Source organism: Pogona vitticeps, chromosome 4 (assembly GCF_051106095.1).
Source record: "Pogona vitticeps strain Pit_001003342236 chromosome 4, PviZW2.1, whole genome shotgun sequence".
Classification (NCBI taxonomy): Eukaryota; Metazoa; Chordata; class Lepidosauria; order Squamata; family Agamidae; genus Pogona; species Pogona vitticeps.
Genome location: NC_135786.1, coordinates 65617917 through 65643667, shown reverse-complemented (window position 1 = coordinate 65643667; position 25751 = coordinate 65617917). Strand labels below are relative to the sequence as shown.

The window sequence follows — 25751 nt, the reverse complement described above, 5'->3', positions numbered from 1 at the left end:
GAAAGAAGATTGACATGCAAAGGCAGCCTGCTGCACTTAGAACACCATCCACATGTGTGGAGTTTGAATACAGTCTCTTTAATTCCTCAGAGTGAATATTTGTATCTAGTAGTCATGGCTACAAGTGTCATTCTGAAGTTTGACAACTTTGTGCATATCAATCAGCCTATTGTAGTCACAGTTCAGCTGTGCAATACATTTCTGATCATCGAGAGTCACTTATGTATATTTGGCTATTGAACCAGTTATTGAAAAAAAAAGTAAATATACGAAGGTGAAGTTCCTAAGCTAAAGATGCTCTTCACCATTTTGCTAACTGAATTTTCTTTCTTCATCTTTTAGGTCACTTCCTGGGCAACAACACTGTTATTGATGTGTTGAGACATGCTGGGTTTGAAGTGGAACATATACCTGCAGGACAAACAGTAGAGAAGTAAGTATAATTTCTCATAATTTCTCCTTTTTCCTGTGAATAAGCAAAAGTGATTAAGCAAAAAGTGTTTCAGAACAATTCGTACCAAAAGTTTTACTCCCCCCCCCCCCATGTAAATTCTTTTGTACGAGTAAAGATGTTTTGGTGATGTTTTATGGTTCACAACACCACTTAGAGGAATGAGTAACAGTCAAAAACAGATTGATTCTAAGAGTTCTCTGTACTACCACAATAATACATTTTCTTTGTAACAGCCCATCAAGTGTTCAAGACCACTCCCTAAATTACAACCACTTTAACATTACAGTAGTATAAAAATTACACATTTTGTGATGACAAACTTAGACCCTGTGGTTCCATTTTTGGTCTGAATATGACCAGCAACTGAGCCAGGAGGCTCTCAATATTAGAAAAAAGATTAACAAGTGCTATCTTATATATAAAAATGAAATTGTGAGCATCTCTCATATTGGAAATAGGAAGAGGTGCAGTATATTAACAGCTCTTAGGCAAGGGGTGAAGATATTCCTTGATCTCTCCCTCTCAATGGGAATGCTCCTGCGTTCAGTGTCAGCATGAATGCCAAAATTATAGAAGAAGAAGGGAAGGGAAGACCTTGAAAATGTGATAAATCTCACCCTGATTGCCAGAATGTTTAGAATTCAGCTCAGTAGGTTACAGAGAGTTGAAGCTGGTGAAATCTATGAAGCATGATCGGAGATTTATACCTCTGATAAGCTCAGAGAGGAGGAAGTGAATACTTTTGAGCTTTTGAACTTGTTTATAACTGAAGGATATAATTCTACTGGAAGTAGGAAGTGACTGCTCAGAGTGAAACATTTGGAGATATTCCTATTTTTTAAAGGAAGTTGAAGGAATTAGAAGAGATAAGGAAATGGCCGGTGCCTTTAGATATTAGCAAATAAAATAAAATAAAATTCTAATAAAACTTCAGTGCATGTACAGAGGGATCTGAAAATGCTCAAGATAACTTTATTCCCTCTCTGCAACAAGACAGATGTAATGGATTATAAGAGACATGTATCCTTTGTTGATAAATTAAAAATCAGTAATTTGCTGGATAAGGATATTATCCATCGAAGAATTTTTAAAGAATCTTTATTTGTAACTGTGGATTTTCTAAGAAATAAAATCTGCAATTTGTACCTAAAATTTTATTTTGGAGGGTTATGTGCTATAGCATTGTACCAATTTTGGACACTTCTGGAGGAAGTCTAACTTTTGTGTTTTCTGACCTCTATCAAAAATAGACACACACACACACACACATACACAGCTTTACTTCAAAAATTAAAACAAAATCATTGTCCTCTAGCCACAGAGAATCATTTAACAAATATGGAAGATGCTTTAGAATATCAAAATGATGTGCTGTATAAGCTGTCTCTAATAAAGCAGACATCTGTGTCATAATGCCTTGATCGAAAATTACAGTATCATTCAATCACCAATTCTATATTTTCTTGTATATCCACATTTATTTTAGATTTCAGTCATTGCTTGCTTTGTACGGGAATAGTATACCCATGAACTATTCTCCAAATAGCTTTTGCTTCTAAGTCCTATAGATTTCAAGGACAAAAATGAAGATGTTGTCTCAATATTTCTATTCATGAAAAAATGCTATTAATTGTAGAATTCAACAGAGAAGAAAAGTAACCTTTCAGTACATGAAGCAATGACAGACACACAGTGCTGATGCATAACTAGAGAACAGAATATATTCTGAGGATTCGGTGGGCACAGGTGCTTCCTGAATTGCTCTTTTTGATCAGGTTAAATGGGCAGCAGCTGCAGACGTTGATTCACACACTGGAATTTGTACAGAACTGAACTTCCTGTCTTTATTCATCTCTTCCTCCCTTATTTTTTTTCCCCTCTCAAAGTAGAAAAATAGAAAACAAAAATATTTGTGGCTACCTCAAATCAAAACACTCAAGTATTTATATAATATTTGCTGGATTGATATGTAATGGAAAAGCATGGCCACAGACTTAATGGTTCTCCCATCCATTTCCTCTTTTTTCATATCTGTGAGAAAGAGACTGAACATTTCCCCGAACAATTCTATGCTTGGGGACTCTGGGTTCTTTCAACTATGACTACTGAGAGGACAATGACCCTGGATCAAACAGCGTTTCCTCCTATTACCAAAATTCAAGCCAACCACAGATCTCCGAGTTTGAATGTCATAGAAAGTGTTGCTTTTCAAAAATTGAAAGCAAACACTTTCTGGGAAGAATGAGCAGGAGGAGTGAGGGACAGTAAGTGAATTGTAGCTCACTGTTCCTCTACTGGAAAAAAAAAAGAGTCTTCCTTTTACAAATGAACGAAGTGGTTATGTACATTTCTCTATGTATCTGTTCTACTGAGCAGGAGTTAAACAACTAAGATTGTCTGAACTCAGTGAATATATACATTGGAGGATTAAGAAATAGGTCTGTTTCTTAGTAATTTTGAATTAGTGGTACAAAAATACCTAGAAGTTGAGGGTTTTTTTTTTTCAGGTGAGCAAGAATTCAACTGAAAATTAATGGCTTTCTTTATCTGTTAAATATATGCTTAGTACCCTGTCCTTTGATTAATATTTACAAACAATCCCAATAACAAGGGCTAATCCTTGTTTATGTATCTTATAAAACCAGAGGGAGATTGATCCAATTGTGCAGCCTCAATGGCTACGATGCTCCCACTTTTGAGGTGGTATAGAGATTCTCTCTTCCTCCATTCTACGCTAAATCTCTTACCTGTTTTTCCATGACAGTGTGTTTTGCAATGGCTCCAAAGTGGGATGGGTGGGAATTAATCAGAATATTTCAGTGTGCCTCTGTCTTTATAATCGCTTAGTCTGATCTAGATCTGGGACAGAGAAAAGACTGGATTTTTTTTGGAATTTGGTCACTGGAAATATGCACACCAGATTTGCAAAGAATTCCCATCTGCTTGTAAAATAATTTATTACACTTGCATGTCCAATTATCTTTCAGTTATGAAAGTCAAAAACCTTTGTTTTTCTGAGTAAATTTTAGATTAATGCATTATGGGAAATGCTTTTAAAATGCACTTAAAGGCTGGTACCTGTGATCCAGTGATGTTGATTATGTAAGTACTCAGTGATAACCAGCAGTGTGTCTCCATAGCATCCAGTGATTCAATCATTCTTAAGCAATTGTGTTAATGTGGTATTAATTTCTTGGTGGTTGTTTACTTAACTTTCTTGGGATCATAAGAAAGATACTGGTTGGAAACAGAGAAACTGTATTTGGGATAATAAAAATATACAGCAATGCATTATTTGTTTAGTCGTTTAGTCCTGTCCGACTCTTTGTGACCCCATGGACCAGAGCACACCAGGCCCTCCTGTCTTCCACTGCCTCCCAGAGTTGGGTTAAATTCATGTTGGTCGCTTCGATGACACTGTCCAGCCATCTCATCCTCTGTCATCCCCTTCTCCTCTTGCCTTCACACTTTTCCAACATCAGGGTCTTTTCCAAGGAGTCTTCTCTTCTCATGAGATGGCCAAAGTACTGGAGCCTCAGCTTCAGGATCGGTCCTTCCAGTGAGCACTCAGGCTTGATTTCCTTTAGAATGGATAGGTTTGTTCTCCTTGCAGTCCAGGGTACTCTCAAGAGCCTCCTCCAACACCACAATTCAAAAGCATCCATTCTTCGGCAGTCAGCGTTCTTTATGGTCCAGCTGTCACTTCCGTACATCACTACAGGGAAAACCTTAGCTTTGACTATGCGGACCTTTGTCAGCAAGGTGATATCTCTGCTTTTTAAGATGTTATCGAGTTTTGTCATTGCTTTTCTCCCAAGAAGCAGGCTACTAGTCCTCTTTTGCAACATTGCAAAAGCACTTACTGTTTTCCATACTGTCAGGCTTTTGTTAGCCAGATATAGGTCTTTTTGAAATCTCTGTGAACTTCATGGTTTGTGGATGACATTTTACTTCCATACTTACTTAGTTTAAACATTTCTGCATGTTTTATACAATGCAGAAAGCTGTTTTTTATTCTGTGCTCTTAGGTGGAAAAACTGCCCCCCCTTTTTTTTTTCTGGGAGGATCTGATTGCTATTGTGAAAGGCAGGCAAGGATCCTGGCACCTTGAGAGAGGAAACTGCCCAGGAATGAGACTTCTGCCTTTCACAGTAGCAATCTTCCCAGCAAGAAAAGAGTAGACTTGAGCTTGTTGCTGAGCATGTTGGTCTCAGCCAATAACTGATAAATGTAACACCTAGCAGAAAAGTAAACACCACAGTCCTCACTCTCCTGGATAACAGCTATAGTCAGAAGTTGCCTTATTCAGAAATGCACACACGACTCATGTGCCTCTTTAATTTAAAGCTGTAAAAAGCTGCTTAATTTATTGATAATAATAGCCAGTCTCAGCTACTGCCTGGTACTCGGCAATCTCTCTAGAGACATTTCTAAGAAATGGAGCTGGGAATCCATGTGGGCTTCTGGAAACTCTCCCTTAAAAATAAACATCTCCCATAAATCAATGGGGCTCACTTTCGTGTAACTGTGTTTACTAGGGACTGTAAATTGGACTTTTTAAGGACAGACTTCATGGAATCAAAGTTAAGTCAGGCCAACAATTAATGTAGGTTTTTTTTTAAGGACAGACAGCCTGTCAGCCAGTCAGGCTGCCTGTGCGCAAGCCTCTCCCTCTCAGCTGAGAGGCAGAGGCCTGCGCAAAGGCCATGGGCCAGCAGGAGTTGAGCTGCCTTCCAAGATGGCAGCAGCAGCAGCGCCAGCAGCTAAAGGTGAAGAGGCAACAGGGGCAGTGGAAAGGCGGTGGAGGGCAGTGGTGCCTGTAACATTTTTTGAGAAGACTCAAATTTTTTGAGATGAGTTAATGACTCAAAAATCACAAAAACTCATGGCTTTGTATTCATCAGGGGACATTGATGCATACAAATTGATGAATTAGTGACTTTTAAAGAATTTTCCAATTCATTTTTTGCGTCGTGCTCATCTCTAGTCTTTAAGGTGCCACAATGTTTTTGTCTTCTTTATTTTTGTTTCGCTTTTGACTGATAAGCTAGCAGAGACAAATATAGCTGCCTCTTCTAATAAAAGTCTCACCAATGAAAAGGTCCTCTGGCTGCAAGCAGACAGGTATGAAGAGAGGTCATATTTCAAGTATTCTGATCTTAAGTTGGATAGAAGGCCTGAAATCAGCAAAAAATTGCCTGTGAAGGGCAAGCACTGACATATGTTCACAGGACTGGCCCTACTGTTAGTCAGAGTGATTGACAGGATCCACTGAGGTCGTGAATACATCAGTCAGTGGGCAGAGGGGAGAGCCTGAAATCAAATGTTGGCAAATGCCGCACAGACCACACTGGCTATCCTGATCCACTAAAGGGCTAGAGCAGTGGTCCCCAACCTTGGGCCTCCAGATGTTCTTGGACTACAACTCCCAGAAGCCTTCACCATCACCTCTGCTGGCCAGGATTTCTGGGAGTTGAAGTCCAAGAACATCTGGAGGCCCAAGGTTGAGGACCGCTGGGCTAGAGGACACTACCTCACCATCTGTTTAGCTTCTATAAAGATAGACTTTGGAGCACCATCTTTCCCTTTATCTCAGTAGCAAAATGTCTTGGGTCACTCACATGTGATCATTTTAATTATTTTGACATCATATCAGCCCTGCAGCCATTACCTGGACTGGCCGAAATTTTTGGACTTTTCTTTTTTCCTCCAAAGGCAGACCCATGTACAACACATCGCAATAGTCCAGTTTAAATGGCTGGGTTTTCAGTCTCTTCAAGTGACTGCAGTCACCTTATCCTGTTTTCTTTCACATTGCACTTGTGTCTTGCAGATGGAACGCTTTAGTCTCTGGCGATATCCCTCTGGGACAAAGTGCCTACTATACTTTGTATCCTCCCAAGTGGTAACAAAAGTATGAAGTGGCATCATGTGCCTGAGAAAAAATGTCAGTTTATCTACTACTGTGTTCTGTTTGCATTCACTCAGGTCTGTCCCACACTTATTCCCCCCATATATAGAACTATGCTATCACACTGCAAAGCTTCACAGGCTGACTGAATGGTTTCTAATGCTAATCCCTTTATATCAAGCAGCAGGGATTAAGCATGTGTTAAAATTGTTGCAACAATTCAGGAGAGCTACTGCCTCAAAATCCACTTGTTTCAGCCTCCCCCCCCCCCCATTTTAACTGGACTGCTTCGGAGTCATTAATCTGAACAACATAATTGCAGGGCACAATCCACTGAACATATTCCATAGGCAGAATAGTTGTTTGCCAAAGACGTTTCACCTGGATAATTGTATATATGGCTGAGCTAAGTTATTACACAATTAAGTCATTAGGAGTCAGTGAATTTCGTTAGAGGTGAGTGGAGTAGGGATTTTCTTGTTGCTGTTCTGTTCTTGTAGAAAACAATGAAGTTGAACAACTAGGGAGAAATCAAGGATTGACAGACTTCAAGATTGCAGGATCTGCCATGTTTTTAAATTAGAAACTGGGCATCCAACAGCAAAATTCAGATACAAAATATGTACACATGGAATTCAAGATTTTAAATACTGTGTTTTCCTGAAAATAAGATGGTCTTATATTAATTTATTTTCAGGGGATGTTTTATTTTTTTTTCCATGTGCGACAATCTACATTTATTCAAATACAGTCATGTTATTCTTCTGGTTGCAGCACAATGGTGGAGGGCGGGGTTTCACTTAACTAGGGCTTATTTTTGGGATAGGGTTTATATTATAAACATCCTGAAAAATCAAACTAGGGCTTATTTTCAGGTTAGGTCTTATTTTCGGGGAAATAGGGTACTTGAAAGTTGTTCTGAGTCCCAGAACCGAAGAGAGCTCATAGTTCTTCTATGCAAGTCCTTCCTCTTAGTTATACCAAGCTATCTTCATTTGAGGGTCCTTCCCCAGGGTTATGTCATTTTGTTACTGGGGCAGTTAAATAAATGGGAAACAGAAATCCTTGCTGATCTATTTCCAACCACCCAGAGACCTATCAGTGGCTTGTTACCTACCTGCTTCTCATCTCTGTTCTGATCTTTCCATAACAAAGGCAAGTTAGCAGTTTCTTTTGCTCACAGTTGTCAGAACTGTGGCCTTATCCAGCAACTCAATGTTTACTTAGTAAAAAATGATGTCCAAGGACTTCTGGGAGATTCAAAAGTGGTTTATGATGTGCCTGTTCTTAAGGAAGCAAGTTCTGTATTGAGACCTTGATTCTTTCTATATGAGAGTTCATTAAAGTCTCATAAGGAGAGAATACCTGAGAAATTGACATTGCAAAATTAGTTGCGGTGTCATCACTATATCCAAAAGTAATTGACCTACTGATGACCCTGTTAATTATCCTTCAGTACTTTAGGCTCTGTATAAATTCTAGAAGAATTAAAGTGGAGAACAAAATAGTTTCCCAATTAATTTTTTTTTTAAGTTTTTGGTCCGAAAACTGTACTGATTCAATCAGAGATTTCTGTTCCCTATGTATTCCCTACTTAATAATATTGTATAACAGTAGTATCTGTACTAACTATACTGAGTCAACAGAGCTTTGGGCACAAAGCCTCTTGTTATCAAAGTGATTACAGTATTTTCTAATGTAATTCTGTCAGTTTGGGAATAAAAGATGATCAGAGCCTAGTTCAGCACAAGTGATTAAATCAGAGCAGATTGGAACAACATGCTTACTTTCAGAGGTACAAATGTGAAGATGCATCTTGATCTATTTATGGGAATAGTTCCTTATTGTCATTTATATCAACTGCTACCCAGGGAAAAGTATACTTTCTTATATACCAGCTGACAACCTTCAGGAAAAATGGCAGTCAGCCCAACAGACCTTGTGGAAGAAGCTGCCTTCTTAACTTCAGTTTGTATTTATCTTTCTAGTATACAACGAAAATACATTGCCAAACTATGAACATAAGGTTATGGGGTTTGTTCCATGTTAATATGTTACTGTAGTAAACTGTCTAACTGAATCCTGTGAAGAGTTAGATGGTGTCATGCTGTTCTAAGGGAAGCAAAGTGCGGCAGCTGGAACATCAGCTTTTTCTGGGTATTCACACTTGTCCTCTTGGCTTTATTATTTTCAAATGGTCTTTTCTCTCTCTCTTTTTAAATATGTGGTTTAAATATGTGGTTTGGCTACTGCTCTTGGACAGAACATTTCAAGATGATTGTATCCAGGAAACTCACAGCAACTTTCATCCGAACCTCCATTGAATAACGCAAATGTGAACAAAGACCTCACAACCAAGGGAGAGACCTGAATATTGCATGGGAAGCTCTGTTACTATCTTAGTCTCAGGTCATCCAAGCTTAAACTATTTCAGGGTTCTGCTATCAGGCTTCAGATACTGACTCCCCAATGGGGGTTGGGAGCATGCCATTGTCGTGCATGAAAACTTCTAAGGCGAACATGAGATTGTGAGTTTTTCACCAAAAAAAATTTTTTTAACCTATTAAAACAAATATGTGTAATAGATGCAGCTATTAACATACAAGGTTTCCCCAGAAAAAACTATTTGTGGTTTTTAACTCAAAACAATTTTATTAAGCTTTTATGTTTATTTTCAGTTTTAAATTATAGTTGTGTTGTTGTTTTTCTTTACTAAGAAGGAGTTTGGATGATGGTAAGGGAAAGGTTGGGAGACATGAATGTTTCTCACAAGTTTTTTAAAAAATGCATGATGTGGAAATGTTTGGGAACCACTGTAGTAGGCAAGGAATAGTCATTAATTACCTTTCATCTTTCTTTAACTGTCCATTTCCCCTCTTGAAAAAGATAAATAATTGACCATAAAATATCAATTCTCAAAAGTAAGTTCCTCTTAAAACCTTTATTTATTTATTTATTTATTTATTTATTTATTTATTTATTTATTTATTTATTTATTTATTTATTTATTTATTTATTTATTTATTTATTTATTTATTTATTTATTTATTTATTTATTTATTTTCTACACCATCTGGCAACCAGGCTACTCTGCGTGGCTAACAACAGTATCAGGAACAATATTAAAACACAATTAAACTAAATTAATACATAACCAAATAGGGTAAATTAAATTAAAACAGATGGCAATAAAGGTGGTAAAAAGGATGATGGAGAAGATGGCAAAAAGGATGGTAAAAAGGAGGAAGAGCAAGGTCTTCTGGCAGAAGAGCAAGGTCTTCAACGCTCTTTTGAACCCATCCGGCGAGGGCGCCAGGAGGATCTCAATAGGCAGGTTGTTCCATAGGCTAATGTGTGGAGTAAACAGCAGGCTTTGCTGGGCATAGTGATGTCTAAGAGATAGGTGGCAGCTACATTTACTGTTCCAAACAAGAAAATCGTTGCCAGAATTACAAAGAATATACTGCTGAATTTCCTCTTTTTGTATGTAATGTATCCTATAATTTGCCTCATGATTTGGTGCCTGCTTTCTCTCCTTCCTTATGCCTGTCCATCAACATTACAACCTAGTTTGCACTTCATAATGAGCCAGGGTTCCAGGTGATTCATAAGCACCATTGTAATTCATGGGCATTCTGGTAACATATGCTCCCTTTCCAAGCAAGAAAAACTGGCCAGTCTGCACATTCTGTATGATTCCTGCTTGTTGTGATGTTCTCTATTTCCCTGCCAGGATCATATCTGCCCATTTCTATGAAAAACGGTATGAGGTGAGATGGACTGCATGTTATGGAGGGGAAATGCAATCTATGGCAGCTGAATGCTTCATATATTAGCTGAATAGCAACTAAATGTTTCAATTGCAGCTAAATGTTTTCTATAAATATAGTTCTGTCAATAATGCCTAGCATTTGCTTTTGATGCAAATTGGAGAAGAATTAACAGTATTTTTAGACATTCCTCTCAGAGTTTCAATATGTCCAAATAGCTCACTCATGCGAATATTCACCGAAGACATTTGACTGGAAACACAGAGTTCAGTTCAGCAAAATTTTTGGTTGGGCCCACGAAAAACAAAAATGGCGGTGGAGAATAAGCAGGCCAACAAAAGCAGGATAATAAACTGCTGGAGGAAACATTTCGAAAATATTCTGGTATAGAACAGTGCACAAATACAAGCAACATGCCTTCTTGACTCTAGGCCAAATACCATCCATAGTTTCAGCCCTGATCTGCAGCAGTTGCCGAAGAAGGAAAAGGGGTTTGGGTGTGTGTCTTGCTGCACAACTTTTGAGCAATTCGGAAGTACTGCAAATGAATGGCCAAGATACCATCTTAGGCAGCTGGCAAAAGGATCAAGCATTTCCAGTCAAACAAATAAACCTCCAATGAAAAAACATACACACCAAGAGAATGTTTCCTGAGTGACATAATATGCTCAGGGAAGGACACCGCAAGTGGTTTTCATTTTCTCTATGTTTCCTTTACTGCATAGTGGGGTTTTCTTGACAATAAGAGAGCTGAAATTGTTTTCTTTGGGACAAAGAGACAGAGATTATGAAGCATTGCTTCTATTCAAACATACAATGGGAGCTATTTCCCCTTTGCCTTTTTCTTTTTTTAAGGTCCTGACTTCCAAATTCTGAGACGTTTTGTTCTCTTTGTCTGAGAAACTCAGTGAATGCAGTCTTCAGCACACTGTTTCCAATTCCGAAGAGTATCCTAAAATGAAGCGGGGATGGTAGCTCCTGGCCTCTATGGCCAATGGACTGTAGCCATCTTTGTGCTATAAGGAGTGGTTCAGTCTAGATGAATAGGAATTATCCACTGAATTATCTCCATTGGATAACACTGCAGTTAATATTAATGTGGTAAAATTCATGTGTTGTTTCCAAGCTCTGCATATAAGCTGAAACTGGCAAATTCAGGGCGGCATGGAAACATGCAGTCAACATATTCCTTGTGTAATATTATGACAAAGATCAGTTCTAACCATCACCCTAGCTGCCATATTTTGTACTGATTGAAGTTTCTAGTCTGTGTTCAAGAGCAGCCTTATATATAACTGCAGTTATATTAGTAAAATTAAGGAAATTAAGGAAATTGTTGACAGAATTTAAGGAAACCATTGAAGTAGTGAGGAGCTGACTGAGTAGCTGGCTGGATATTCTTGGTCTATGCAGATTTAAAAAGAGCCTTAATTTTATATACCATGGGTGAAATCTAATATGAACTTAAATATGCCATGGGCTGAAATCTAATTCAAACATAACACAAATAGATTTTTCAACTCCATCTGTGAACCCCAGTTTAATATCAGAGTCTGTGGTTTCACTGTTTTACCACCATGATTTTGAGACTGTTTTGTTTCTTCCCCCAGCTCAGCTGCTGTAGTTTCCAAAAACAGTCTTGGGAACATGAAAACGAACGAGTTTCAGATATATTAGTGAAATAGTAAAAGTATTATCCAACTCTCTTTTTGGATTTTCTATCTGGAGAATTATGTTGTGTTGCTTTTTCTTTCTTTTTTTTCTTTTCTAATGAGGGACAGTAAATTTCTCTCCCCCTCCTTCAGAGCAGAGGGTGTATGAGATCATAAGTCATAGCTATGGAGTCTATGTGAAAAACAGTGTTGTATAGTGGATAAAGGGTCAAGACTAGAAAGGGGGACAAATTTTAAAAAAGGCAATTCATTTTGATCCGTTATTTGTCAAGGTTAACAGATCAACGAATACGAACATACAAATATTCTTCGACAAATTGATGGATCGAGCTGTTGATTCATCTGCACTTTAAACAGCTATAACACTGCCCCCCCAACCACCTAGAGACACCAAATATGCAGAAAAGCTTCATCAGATGCATTTCTTCAACTCCTGAAAGTTTGGTGAATATTGGATCACAGACACCCGAGTTATATAGTCACAAAGAGGACCCCACCAGGAAAGCTGCCCCCAGGTACTTAGAGACTCCAAAATCACAGCAGAGCTTCCTATGTCTTTCCCCAACACACCTGCCAACTTTGGTGAAGATTGGATATCAGACATCCAAGTTATTCACCCACAAATTGGGTCCCCCAGGAGAGTTTACCACATCGCACAGAAGCCCATTCTGCCTACCAGCCGCCAATCAGCTGATCAGAAGCTGATAGGCAGCCACCCCACACATAGCCAGCCACTCCAGCAGCCTACCTCCACATCCCCTTCCTTTTCCTACCTTAGCCCCCACCCCACTCCCACCGACACCGCCTTCCCTTAATAGCTGCTGCCGAGGTCTCCATCAGGCCTTCGCAGTCGCGGTGTGTAAAAAAGGAGACTGGCTGCCCTTTGCAAAGATGGCGGCTGTGGCTTCATTTAGGGTAGGGAAGCTGCATTAAGGCAGGGTAAGGGAATCCAGGCTGCTCTTTGCAAAGATGGCAGCTGCAGCTTCCCTATCCTAAATGAAGCTGCAGCCGCCATCTTTGCAATGGGCACCCAGTCTCCATTTTTACATGTGTGTCTCAAAGGCCAGAAGACTTTGGCAGCGGCGATTAAGGTAAGAGGGTGTCGGTGGGGGTGGCATGGGGTGGAGTGGGACCTAAGGTAGGGAAAGGAAGGGGTGAAGTAGGCTGTGGTATTGGGTGGCTGTGTGGGGTGGTGACTGCCTTTCTGCTGATGATCAGCTGATCAGTGGCCGGTAGGCAGAATGGTGGTATTTTAAGGGTTTTTTTTAATACGAAGAACGAATTAAAATGGGTAAATATTCATCCCTTCATATTCATGGGGGTCTCTGGAACCCCCAAATATGGATCAATGAATATTTAACGAATTGTCTATATTCATTGGAAAAAGCAATCCATTTTTATATTCGTCCCCATCTCTAGTCAAGACGTAGGAGATCCAGCTTGGCCATGGAAACTCATTGGGTGTTGGCAATGGTAAACATCTCCTCAAATATCGTACATACCTTCGAAACCCTATTAGATCTGTCATAAGCCAGAAACAGCTGTGCAGTATATAACAATATCATCGAATCTTCAGTCAACGTAGAAGAACAATGAATTTTGAGGAGCTGGGTCTAGCTAGGCATGGTGGGGGGGAGACAGACTATGTAACTTCTAGTTGTAATGGAAGAAGAGATTAATACGAGCAACACCATAATGAGATAAATATATTTTAAGTTCACAACTGGGAGAAGAGCATGAGGGGATGTGAAATCTTTCCTCTCCGAAGGGAAAAGGACAAAGCAGCTTCCCTTAATGTGTGAGAACTTTCATTCTGCGGACATTGGAGGCCAGGAAAAACTAAGTGACAACTAATTGGCTGGAGTTAATACCCCCTGGAGTATCATGGATAGAGTGATGGTCTCAGGAGGCCTGAGTTTGAATTGCACTCAGCCATGGAAACTCACTGGGGGTTTGGAAATGGTGAAGCCACTCCTTAAATATCTCACTTATATACCTTGAAAGCCCCCTATTAAGAACACTGTTAGAGATGGGCATGACGTAAGTCATGCCTCTTCATACAAAGATCTCCATGTGGTGCCACAGGTGCCATGCAGCCCCTTCCCCCATTTTCTGGACAGCTGCCCCACTCACTGTGCACTGCCCAGGTTGTCCTCTGTTGCTGACTGCCCATCCCGGGCTTCCCTTCCCTGCCTCTTCCAGCAGCTGTCCACTCAGATGAGGAGGCAGGATGGGGATGCTCCCTGCACAGCCATTTTGTGGCCGGCTGCTGAAGGAGGCAGGGAAGGGAAGCCCAAGCTCCTTCCTGGACTGGACAGCTGGCAACAGAGGATAATCTGGGCAGCACACAGAGGTTTGTGAGTGGAGAGGCGGAAGTGGGGAAAGGGAATGTGTGGCACCTGTAGTGCTGCACAGAGATTCATGTATGAAAAGGCATGACTTAAGTTGGGTCTGTCTCTAGTCACTATAAGTCAGTTTTGACTTGATGGCACATAACAACAACAGGCCCTAGAGAATGGTATAGAACCATGAGGAATTACAAGTTTATAATTAACATAAATAAATTTCTACCACAGATTAAAATGACAGTTGGGGGGCTGGCAGAAAAGAAAAAAACATAGGAGCCAGTAGACAGTTGAAGAATGTGCAGAAATTATTTGGGTTCTTGTATAATCCTTACTGTGGTGGTGCTGTGGGTTAAACCACAGAAGCCTCTGTGCTGCAAGATCAGAAGACCAGCAGTCATAAGATCGAATCCACACGACGGAGTGAGCTCCCGTTGCTTGTCCCAGCTCCTGCCAATCTAGCAGTTCAAAAGCATGCAAATGCGAGTGGATAAATAGGTATCACCACGGTGGGAAGGTAACGGCGTTCCGTGTTTAATCGCACTGGCCACGTGACCACGGAAACTGTCTATGGACAAACTCTGGCTCTACAGCTTGGAAACAGGATTAGCATCATCCCCTAGAGTCAGAAATGACTGGACTAAATGTCAAGGGGAACCTTTGCCTTTATAATCCACAGAGTCAGGGTTTGAATACCCCCAGAATGCCTGGAACAGGATAAAATGAAAACTGTTAGCACTGTGTTCAAGTACTATTCTCCAGATGAAATTGGCATAGCCAAGAACCATCTTTGCGAGCAAAATTTCCTGGCAATGGAGAAATAAGGTGGCTTAAACAGAGGTATTTGATCAAGGTGAGCTTGCACTGAAATGTTGTGGTCTTGTTTTATGACAGCTCATAATTCCTCCTGCCTCCGTTGTCATTTTATGACCTTCAAGACTTTTCTATGAGTATAAGGAATGGGGATGACATCCTTGTGTCACAGGTTTCAAGCATGAGATCTACCCATGTGGATGAAACAGGTCTGGCTGCAGACAGCTTGAAGCACTATCTTCTTACACTTGACAGTGCTTTGTGACAACTATCTCCATTGTTTATTTGAGAGGCATTTGGGTCGTGTGATAAAATGAAACAGATTCAACATCCTGCCATTCCTGTCTGCAGATCCCTCTTCCCTTCACGATTGTCACCTTTCCCTTCTTTTAGCAGTGGTGCTATTAGTATGACAACAGACCAGAGGTCTTGCTGTTGAGATATCTATTCTCAAAATGACCCAGACTCTTATGAGTAGAGTCTCATCAAGGATGCAAGCAAACTTTAAGGGATGTTTGTAAATCGTGGGATGTCCGGAATGTAGTTTTCGTTATAAAAATAAATGTCTAGTCTCTGTGTATGTTAACCTACTGAAGGCAAACAAAAAGGGCCCTGAATATAAAATATATTGATTTGTTTTTATATTATTCTGTACATTTGCCAATTGTATTTGGCTCCAAAACCGTAACAAATGTAGCCAAACTGGAAGGGGTCTAAAATGGTAAGCACTAATATATGCAGCCAGGTTTTTCATACTTAGCTGTTTGTGCACCAAATAGATGCCTCTGTGGCAGACCTGGGCAAAGTGTGGCCCGAGGGCCACATATAGCCCGCAAGCCGCTCCTGTCTGGCCTGTGGGCAGTTTTGAACATCAAAACCATTTATAGCTTTTTGTCTAAAATTGATAAGTTTGCTTATCTTTAACATACTGCAAAAAAAACCTCTTTAGTATTTGTGAAGATTAACAGGTTTAAAATAAAAACAATCATAGCATCACCATTTCATTTTATTTTAAAGTAAAGTTGGTTTGGCCCCCCAAAGATAGTTCAGATTTTTCATGTGTCCCTCCCCTAGAAATTAATTGCCACCCCTGCTCTGTGGTCTATGGTTAGTGGATGAAGGATATATGTAAAGACGTGCACAAGTCTTAAATTGAGAAAATTTCCCACAGTAGAATTTACGAGTATCTAAAAAGGATTATTATTTCATGGTTGGCATTGTTTCTGATCCAATGGCCAAATTATGGCATGAGGCCTAAAGCTGCTGTGTCACCTGTTTTTTTACTGTTACCAAAAGTCTGCCTCAGTGAAATGGAAAGGATTGTCCTTAAAGCAGAGCTTTTGAAAAGTTAACTTTCAGGACTACAATTTCTAAATTCTCAGAGCAAATGTTCATAGAGCTGGAAGGAACTAGATGATTAATTTAATCTAAACTGTTTTTCTCAAAGAGATGTTTGAACTATTCTTCCTGAGTGCTGCTGAAATTTGATTTTATTCCCTATTCAACTGCTGTTAACAGCAGCAGCATTTAAATCCATTTACCATTCCATTCTTTATGTACGTTTGCAGTGAGTGTGCTAAGTTTCTTCCAAGGGAATCTTTGCCTAGGGCAACAGACAAAAGAGGAATCTATGCATTCTGTAGTTCTTGATCTTTTATTCCACGTCTTGAATAATACTACACAGAAGGGGCACAACAAATCAGTGACAGAATGACTGCTTTGCATGCAAAAATCTGCAGGTTCAATTCCCACCATCTTTAGTTAAGGATCGGGATCTTCTTACATGAAAATAGTGGGTGGCTTCTGCCAGTCATTGTTGAAAATATCAGAGCTAGGTGAACCCATGGTCTGATTTAGTACAAGGTACTTTCCTGTAAAAATTCACCCTTCCTTGCAACATTGCATCAGAACAATTTTATACCCATTGTTTTGTTCTTAAATATTTTATTTATTTATTTGATTTATATCCCGCCCATCTGGTCTATGCGACCACTCTGAGCGGCTTCCAATATTAAAAAAAAAATTGTGTTTCAATGATGTAAAGTACCTTGTGTCTTTTTCTAAGGAGAAAGGAGGGAAACACTATTTTAAATAAATATATAAATGAAATAGAAAACAAAACAACATTAAAAAAAGAAAAGAAAAATATAGAAAAAAAATCATAGTTGTTTGCTGCCTGATGTTTAAAAGCAGAATTTTGTGAGTGAATACAGTGTTTTACATCTGGATAACCACATGTGGTTATATGACTTTTCATTAATTGTTTGATTGAATTGTTTTGCAGTTCTAGGACAAATATCAATCCGCCTTCAAGAGGCTTTTCCACAACAGATACACCTGCTATGAAATTTTTTGAACATGTGCAACCATCTTCATCATCAATGCCTCCTCCTTCCAGTGAGGAAGACAGCCTTCCCCCTCACCTTCTACTGCCAGACAGTATCAGTCAACTGGAGGAGTTTGGACGGCAAAAGAAGTGGCACAAGAGACAGTATAAAAACCATCGTCAAAGACAGTTTAATGATCTTTGGGTCCGGATAGAAGATGGGTGAGTTTGGGGGCCAGTTTCTATGAGATTTTCTGTATGATACATTCCCATTGTCCTAGGAATATTTTACTTGTTATGTTGATCTGCAGAACTATACACTTCTGAAACAATGGTTGCCTAACCCATTCTTAATGTATATTGGTCTTATAATAATGAATAACCATTTTCTAAGCACAAGGAGCAACTTCATCCAAACGAGGGGAATTTTTTTTATCTGTACTCAGTTCCTATATACAGTTATGTGAAAAAAGAAAGTACACTCTCTTTGAATTCTTTAGTTTTACGTTATCAGGACAATAATAAAAAAAATTTGATTCTTTGCAGGTATTTGGGTAAATACAACTTCAGATGAACAACAGCACATGACATAATGCACCGTGCCATGACTTATTTAACAAAAATAAAGCCAAAATGGAGAAGCAATGTCTGAAAAACTAAGTACACCGTATGATTTAATAGCTTGTAGAACCACCTTTAGCAGCAATACCTTGAAGCAATCATTTTCTGTATGACTTTATCAGTCTCTCACATCATTGTGTAGGAATTTTGACCCACTTTTCTTTACAATGTTGCTTGAGTTTATTTAAGTTTGTGGGCATTTGTTTATGCACAGCTCACTTAAGATCCCACCACAGCATTTCAGCATCTGAGGTGTGGACTTTAACTGGGCTATTACAATACTTTGATTCTTTTCTTTTTCTGCCATTCTGTTGCAGATTTCCTGGTGTGCTTGAGATCATTATCATGTTCAGGATGGGAATCTACCTGCTCCTGCCCTCTGCCATACATCTGCCCCCTTCCCACTGCCCCTGTCACCTCCCTACTTGGTCTTGCTGCCTCTTCCTCCTCCATGACCACTGTCACTGCTGCCATCCTCAGAGGCAGCAGGACTGGCCTCCCATCCCCCTGCCTCTGCCTATGTTCCCACCTATCAGCTGCTAGGCAGGCACATAAGCAGAGGCCGCAGGCCAGCTCCCAAAAGGGAAGCCAGGCCTGCTGCCTCTGAGGGTGGCAGTGGTGACAGTGGAGGAGGAGGAGGTGGGCAGCAGGACCAGGCAAAGAGATCATCAGGAAAGGTGGGCATCCCCTTTTGCCCAACAAAAGGAAGCACCAAGTTGGGGGTAGGGAGAATTCAGCATGTCATTTTGCTTTGGCAAAAGGGCATCCCCAAACTGGTTCATGAAATGAACCAGAAACCAATCCGATCTGGGCTGCTTCATGGTTCTGGTTCATGATGCCCATCTCTAGTGTCAAGCAGTTTCACCTTTTTCTCTGTCATACCTGAATCTTTTTCCCATCCTTTCCACATAGCAAACTTATCGTTTTCTTGTTCTGACTCTTCCTCTAAGCATTAACATGTTTATCACGTTGTAGTGTGGTTTTTGACCTTTCTAATATTAGTATACTTACAATTTTTAGCTTTCAATATTGTATTCTAGTGATGTAAGCTTCCTTGGATCCTTTTAAAGGGGAAAAGTGGATTTAAAATATTTTAAATAAACAAATAAGTGAAAAACTATTTTGTGTTGTCTTCAACCCTCTCCTGCACATTCATTCTCAGCTTTAGTTCTCCTAATATTCTCCTTACAAGTATTGGATACTCATTTGTACTTTTTGTCCCTCTGTCTGTTGACTATACATGTCTCTCTTATCTCTTAGCTCACATGAAAGTTCCTTATAAGCCACTCTGGTTTCTTTAGATGTTTTTCTCTCCTTACTTTAAAAAAAAAAAAAAAACTGTGATTGTGCCTTCAATATCTAAATAACTCAGCTGTGAACTACCTTGTATTAGAGTATTTCTGACCATGGGATCTTACCCAGTATTTCCTTAAGCTTATTGAAATAATCTTACCTAAAGTCCAGAGTCCCTTTCCTCAGTATAGCAGATCCCAAGAGAACATGGTTGCTTCTAACCAAGATTCCCACAGCTTCCATTTCCTTAACTAGTTCTTCCTTCTTGGCAAGGACTAAGTCCAAGACAGCTGATCCCCTTTTCACTTCTTCACCTTCTGTAAAATGAAGTTGACAGGAAGGCAAGTAAAGAGTTTTCTGGATCTTATGTTGTCGCCCAAGCTGGTTTGCCAACAACTATTAGGGTAGTTGAGGTCTTTCCTTGCTGCTATCTGTCTCTTCTTTTAATGCATTTTTTCCCTTTTTTAACATTTGGTAATCTGATCAAGGGGACTTTGAAGTCTGCAGACGAACCCCATAGGAATATTATTGTTGTATTTTCTCCTTTGATTTTTTTAACCAAATGTCTTCAACCAGCCTCCAAGTCATGAGTCCCTTCACAGATGTGCACATCTTTTACACATACTAATACTTGCACTTTCTTTCTGTTTAGTCTGTTCCTTTAAATAACTTGAAACCATCAGTTACTACATTCCAGTCATGAGTCTCATCCCATCAGGTTTCTGTAATATCTATTAAATCATATTTGTGTTCTAGTGTAAAAATTCAAGCTCATCATGTTTCCCATGCTCTGAACACTGGTATGGAAACACTAGAAACTGCAGGTTATTCCCTGTAGCTGCTTCCTTGTTCTCTCTTCTTCTCTGTTGGCAGATTCCTGTGCTACCATTCCAGGTTCTGGTACACTACCAGTACTATTGCTTTTTCTCCACCTGTCTTCTATCTATGGAAGACAGGATGAGTTTTGTGGTTTATGAAACTCCCCATCTTCCACCAATGAGTCCAACGTATCTCTTACTAGCAGGATTTAGTTTAAAGCCTCCACATAAGCTTTCCAAGACACATACCAAATACATTATTGAAAACCCAAATGTAGACACATTCTTTGAAGAAGAAGAAAAAGGCACTCTCTGATGTTCCCTCTGAACATGACTGGGAAAGTAGAAGAACTGAGAAAAGGGCTTCTCTTGAGGATCTTAGGAGCCAAGAAAGCTCATATGGAAGAGATATGGTCCTTCAGATAGCCTAGGCCTGAGTTGCATAGCGGTCTATAGGCCATAACCAGCATTTTCAAGTGGGCCCAGAAGTGGACCAGCAGCCAGTGATGTTCAGGCCCTGGCCCAAAAAGCCAGATCTGTATCAACGGCACCATTGATGCTGCTAGTTGCTCACTTATTGTATTATTCTCTTCCTGGACAACAGTCTTGAAAAAAAAAAAGGAATGGTGAGAACCTCATAGTTACCTGAAATATGCTGAAGTTGTGCCTGACAATATCATTTCCTCCCACATAGATCAGAAGTAATGGTCAGTGTGGCTGACAATCCCTGGCAAGCTATTTGTTATATTCTGCATCTTTCCAGCGGGGACAAAGCACACCTCCTAACACAGCCCGTCCACAAACTCAGGTGATATATAACTTCTGTCCTCCTGGAGAGGGAAGTCATGTACCACCACTAGACAATTCCAGTCTCAATTTGTAATGCTTTTTACTCAGTTTGTTGGAATGTTTTTTGTATTCACATTTTATTTTAAAACTAATTTCCAAAGTGAATGCTATCCTGTATGTGTCAAAGGAAAACCAACCGTGTTGTATTTTAAAGGGATATATAAATGCCAGGAATGACATTTCACCAGTATTTTGGCAGTAGGTGCTCAATTCCTTCTCCCCTTCCCCCCCAAAACCCATTAGTTTTTAGATGTGAGTGCATTTTCAATATAAAAGTTGAAATACATACACACATATGGACACCTGTATCAAAGGCAGGCAATAAGCTTCCACTAACTATACCCAAGAAGACAATGTTCAGAAAAGTGAAAAGCATAATTCTCTTGTCACTGTTTAAGCAACATGACTACGGGAGTGAAAGGGGGATTAGGAAGGACATTCTCAAGGTAGCCAAGATGCATTACGTAATCCTGCAAGTAGTCTCTAAATTACACTCACATGGATGCTTTCTTTCTCATCTGGCAAGAAGCTCCAGACATAAATCAGCTAATAGAACAGGATCATATCTAGCTTTCAAGATCAGCATACCTTGCCCAAACCCGTGAGGCTGCACCTGTGAAACAGGTCCAGCATCCACTCTTGGCAGCCCTAGTTTCTGATAGATATGATGAATGAAGACAAGACATGTAACTAAAATAACGGCACAGCGTATTTTGGCCGTCCCTGTGAGGAAGAAGTAAATCTCTGCACTCATTGTCTCTGCCAACACACACTCTTTCCCTAGGTGGCTTTTACTAGAGCTTTTCCGATTAGTTGTCTGCTTAGAGTGTGCAGGATATATTAATTAAAACCTCTGAACATATGTTCCTTATTCTTGTTCATCAGCCACTCTCACTCTTTCCCATTGCTAAAGTGGCTTGTATTATCTGTGAAACAGCAGAATAATTAGGTTTACTTTCTTTCCCCAGAGTTTACAGTAGAATGTGACAATAAGGATATGGCTTTTTTTTTTGCCTTTTTTGGGGGGTTGGAGTTGTGTTTTTTCTTGGTCTGATATGTTCCCAAGGTTCTAGTTGTAGGTTTCTTTGTCTGAGAGTTGAAACATCACCAGGTGGGCACTGTATCATCTTTAGATGTCCTTTACGAAATAGGTCTTAGCACTTCAGCTTTGTTTCTACTTACCTAGGAATAAGTCTTACTGAACTCAGTACACCTATACAATGTATAGGATTCCACTGTGATTTACAAAACTATTGAACTGTGCTAGATCAGAATGAAGGCCTGCTTAGTCCAGCATTCTGTTCAGTGGCCAGCTGGATACCTCAAGAGAATCTCAAAGCAAGTCATGAATGCAGTAGCACCCTCTGGCTCATTTTCCACAACAGTTGGTGTTCAAAAACTGTGACTGTCGAGCATAACACGTGAGATAGGTGCCTTGATTAAAGCTGAAGCCTTCCCCCCCCCCCCCAATATTTAAACATTGCATTCATGTCCCTTTATTTAGCTGCCCTCAACCAGCTTCACTTCCTTCTTAGCTATTTGGAAACTTTGCTGCAATCCTGAAGATCTGAGATGTGAAACTTAGTAGAAACTTGAGCTCTTATCGTGACAAATACTGAGCTCACTAACATTTAATATAAATGTTAACCCTTTTCAAATCTCTGGTGAAGATAGATTTGATGACATGTTGCAATGTGCAGAACTGGTTGGGGTTGAACTGAATAGGTTTTCCAGTGCTCAAAGGCTGGATCTATTGAACCTTCTAATTCCCTCTTTCTCCTAGTCCAAAGTCTGAAATTGGGAGCAATCTGAACAATTCTGTCTTGTGGTCTTTTAAATCATGGGAAAAGCCATTTCAGTGCACTCAAGCAATTATTCCCAGTGAGCCTTCTGTATCTTCTCTCACCTTCTCTAGAACCTGATGGGAATGAGAGAGAAAATGATCAGTTGTACAAATAGCACCATCACATCGCAGTTTTGGGTGTCTTCACTCAGCAAGTCCTGAGCCACATTGGCTTGCCTACAATCCATGCTTCAAGCCTCATTGTCCTGGTTGTTAAGTATCCACCTTCATCATTCTCTTAGATACTTTGTTTAATCTTAAATGTACAGTATGCTCCTAGTAAGGTAAAACAAATAACAAAATGAGGGATAGATCTGAAAAAACTTCCTATAGCCATTGATAGCCTATTCTTAGAGCAGCCAAGAAAGACTCATGCTTTTTCACACTTAGTGAATTGTATTGGAATGTGAATGCAAACATTAAGTCTGTGTGTAACTGAAGGAATATCTCTGCGGTTCCAACTTTTTAAGGCTTCCTTGGCACTGAGTGCTAGATGGAGTGCATATTCCATGAATAGCAAGTTGAGTTTTCAGGCTTTGCTGATTTTGCTGTTTTATTTGTTAGTCAAAGCCCTTTAGCTGACAAATCATGCTTGTCTACATGGTATGGCCCTAGAATAAATAAAACATTTGAGATTTATGTTGTAATTAAGCCTATATAAAGCCTGGATGATCCTGCTGGATCCCTATGATTGTTGGGGGTGGGACTCAAACACTGGCTGGATGTGTGAATGCTCACCCTCAGAACTGTGGTGAGGACCTTTCATAGGCAGGTTAGCAATGGACTGAAAGTTACAATTCTCTTTAATGATGAGTAACATGATTTCAGCCTGTGAACCTGACTCTCCAATACTTTGGCCTCAGAGAACGAGATGGTTGGACAGTATCACTGAACCTTGTTGTTGTTTAGTCATTAAGTTGTGTCTGACTCTTTGTGACTCCATGGACCAGAGCACGCAAGGCCCTCCTGTCTTCCACTGCCTCCTGGAGTTTGGTCACACTCATGTTGGTAACTTTGATGACACTGTCCAACCATCTCATCCTCTGATGTCCCCTTCTCTTCTTTCTTTCACACTTTACCAACATCAGGGGCTTTTCCAGGGAGACTTCTCATGAGATGGCCTCAGCGCCTCAGCTTCAGGATCTGTCCTTCCAGTGAGCACTCAGGGTTGATTTCCTTCAGAATGAATAGGTTTGTTCTCTTTGCAGTCCAGGGGACTCTCAAGAGTCTCCTCCAGCACCACAATTCAAAAGCATCAATTCTTCGGCGGTCAGCCTTCTTTATGATCCAGCTTTCACTTCCATACATCACTACTGGAAAAACCATAGCTTTGACTATGCGAACTTTTGTTGGCAAAGTGATGTCTCTGCTTTTTAAGATGCTGTCTAGGTTTGTCATCGCTTCCCTCGCAAGAAGCAGGTGTCTTTTAATTTCGTGGATGCTGTCACCATCTGCAGTGATCATGGAGCCCAAGCAAGTAAAATCTGTCACTTCCTCCATATCTTCCCCTTTTATTTGCCAGGAGGTGATGGGACCAGTGGCCATGATCTTTGTTTTTTTGATGTTGAGCTTCAGACCATTTTTTGCATTTTCTCTTCTTTCACCCTCATTAAGAGGTTCTTTAATTCCTCCTGACTTTCTGCCATCAGAGTGATATCATCTGCATATCTGAGGTTGTTGATATTTCTTCTGGCAGTCTTAATTCCGGCTTGGGATTCATCCAGTCCGACCTTCCGCATTGTGTTCTGCATATAAGTTAAATAAGCAGGGGGACAATATACAGCCTTGTCGTACTCCTTTCCCAATTTTGAACCAATCAGTTGTTCCATATCCAGTTCTAACTGTTGCTTCCTATCCCACATATAGGTTTCTCAGGAGATAGATAAGGTGGCCAGGCACTCCCATTTCTTTAAGAACTTGCCATAGTTTGTTGTGGTCCACACAGTCAAAGGCTTTTGCGTAGTCAATGAAGCAAATGTTTTTCTGGAACTCTCTGGTTTTCTCCATAATCCAGCGCATGTTAGCAGTTTCGTCTTGTGTTCCTCTGCTCCTTCAAAATCCAGCTGGTACTTCTGGGAGTTGTCGGTCCGCATACTGCTGAAGCCTACCTTGGAGGATTTTGAGCATAACCTTGCTAGCGTGCGAAATGAGTGCAATTGCAATTGGAGCATTCGTTGGCACTACCCTTCTTTGGGATTGGGATGAAGACTGATCGTTTCCAATCCTCTGGCCACTGCTGAGTTTTCCAAACTTGCTGGCATATTGAGTGTAGTACTTTAACAGTGTCATATTTTAAGATTTTAAATAGTTCAGATTGAATGCCATCACCTCCACTGGCCTTGTTGTTAGCCATGCTTTCTAAGGTCCACTTGACTTCACTCACCAGGATGTTTGGCTCAAGGTCAGCAACTACATTGTCTGGGTTGTACGGGATATCCAAATCTTTCTGATATAATTCCTCTGTGTATTCTTGCCACCTCTTTTTGGTGTCTTCTGCTTCTGTTAGGTCCCTCCCATTTTTGTCCTTTATCATGTCCATCTTTGCACAAAATGTTCCTTTAATATCTCCAGTTTTCTTGAACAAATCTTTGGTTTTTCCATTTCTTTGATTTTCCTCTATTTCTTTGCACTGTTCATTTAAGAAGGCCGTCTTGTCTCTCCTTGCTATTCTTTGGAAGTTTTCTGTAACTTTCCCTATCTCCCTTGCATTTTGTTTCCCTTCTCTTCTCTGCTATTTGTAAGGCCTCGTTGGACACCCACTTTGCTTTCTTGCATTTCCTTTTCTTTGAGATGGTTTTTGTTGCTGCCTCCTGTACAATGTTATGAGCCTCCACCCATAGCTCTTCAGGCATTGTGTCCATCAAATCAATTTCCTTCAATCTGTTCTTCACTTTCACTGTGTATTCATAAGGGATTTAGTTTAGATTATACCTGACTAGCCCAGTGGTTTTTCCTACTTTCTTCAGTTTAAGCTTGAATTTTGCTATAAGAAGCTGATGATTCACTGTCAAGTCAGACTTAAGTCACACTGGTGA

General features: G+C 40.0%; 1 protein-coding gene across 1 annotated transcript in view; it reads left to right on the top strand.

The window, feature by feature from the left end:
• The window catches only part of TRABD2B (TraB domain containing 2B), a 353065-nt gene that overhangs the window by 304592 nt on the left and 22722 nt on the right, over positions 1 to 25751 (top strand). The window contains exons 5-6 of the mRNA XM_020788141.3: positions 343 to 433; positions 17251 to 17514. Of these exons, the coding sequence (XP_020643800.2) occupies positions 343 to 433; positions 17251 to 17514 (355 nt within the window). The remainder of the gene's footprint in view (positions 1 to 342; positions 434 to 17250; positions 17515 to 25751) is intronic.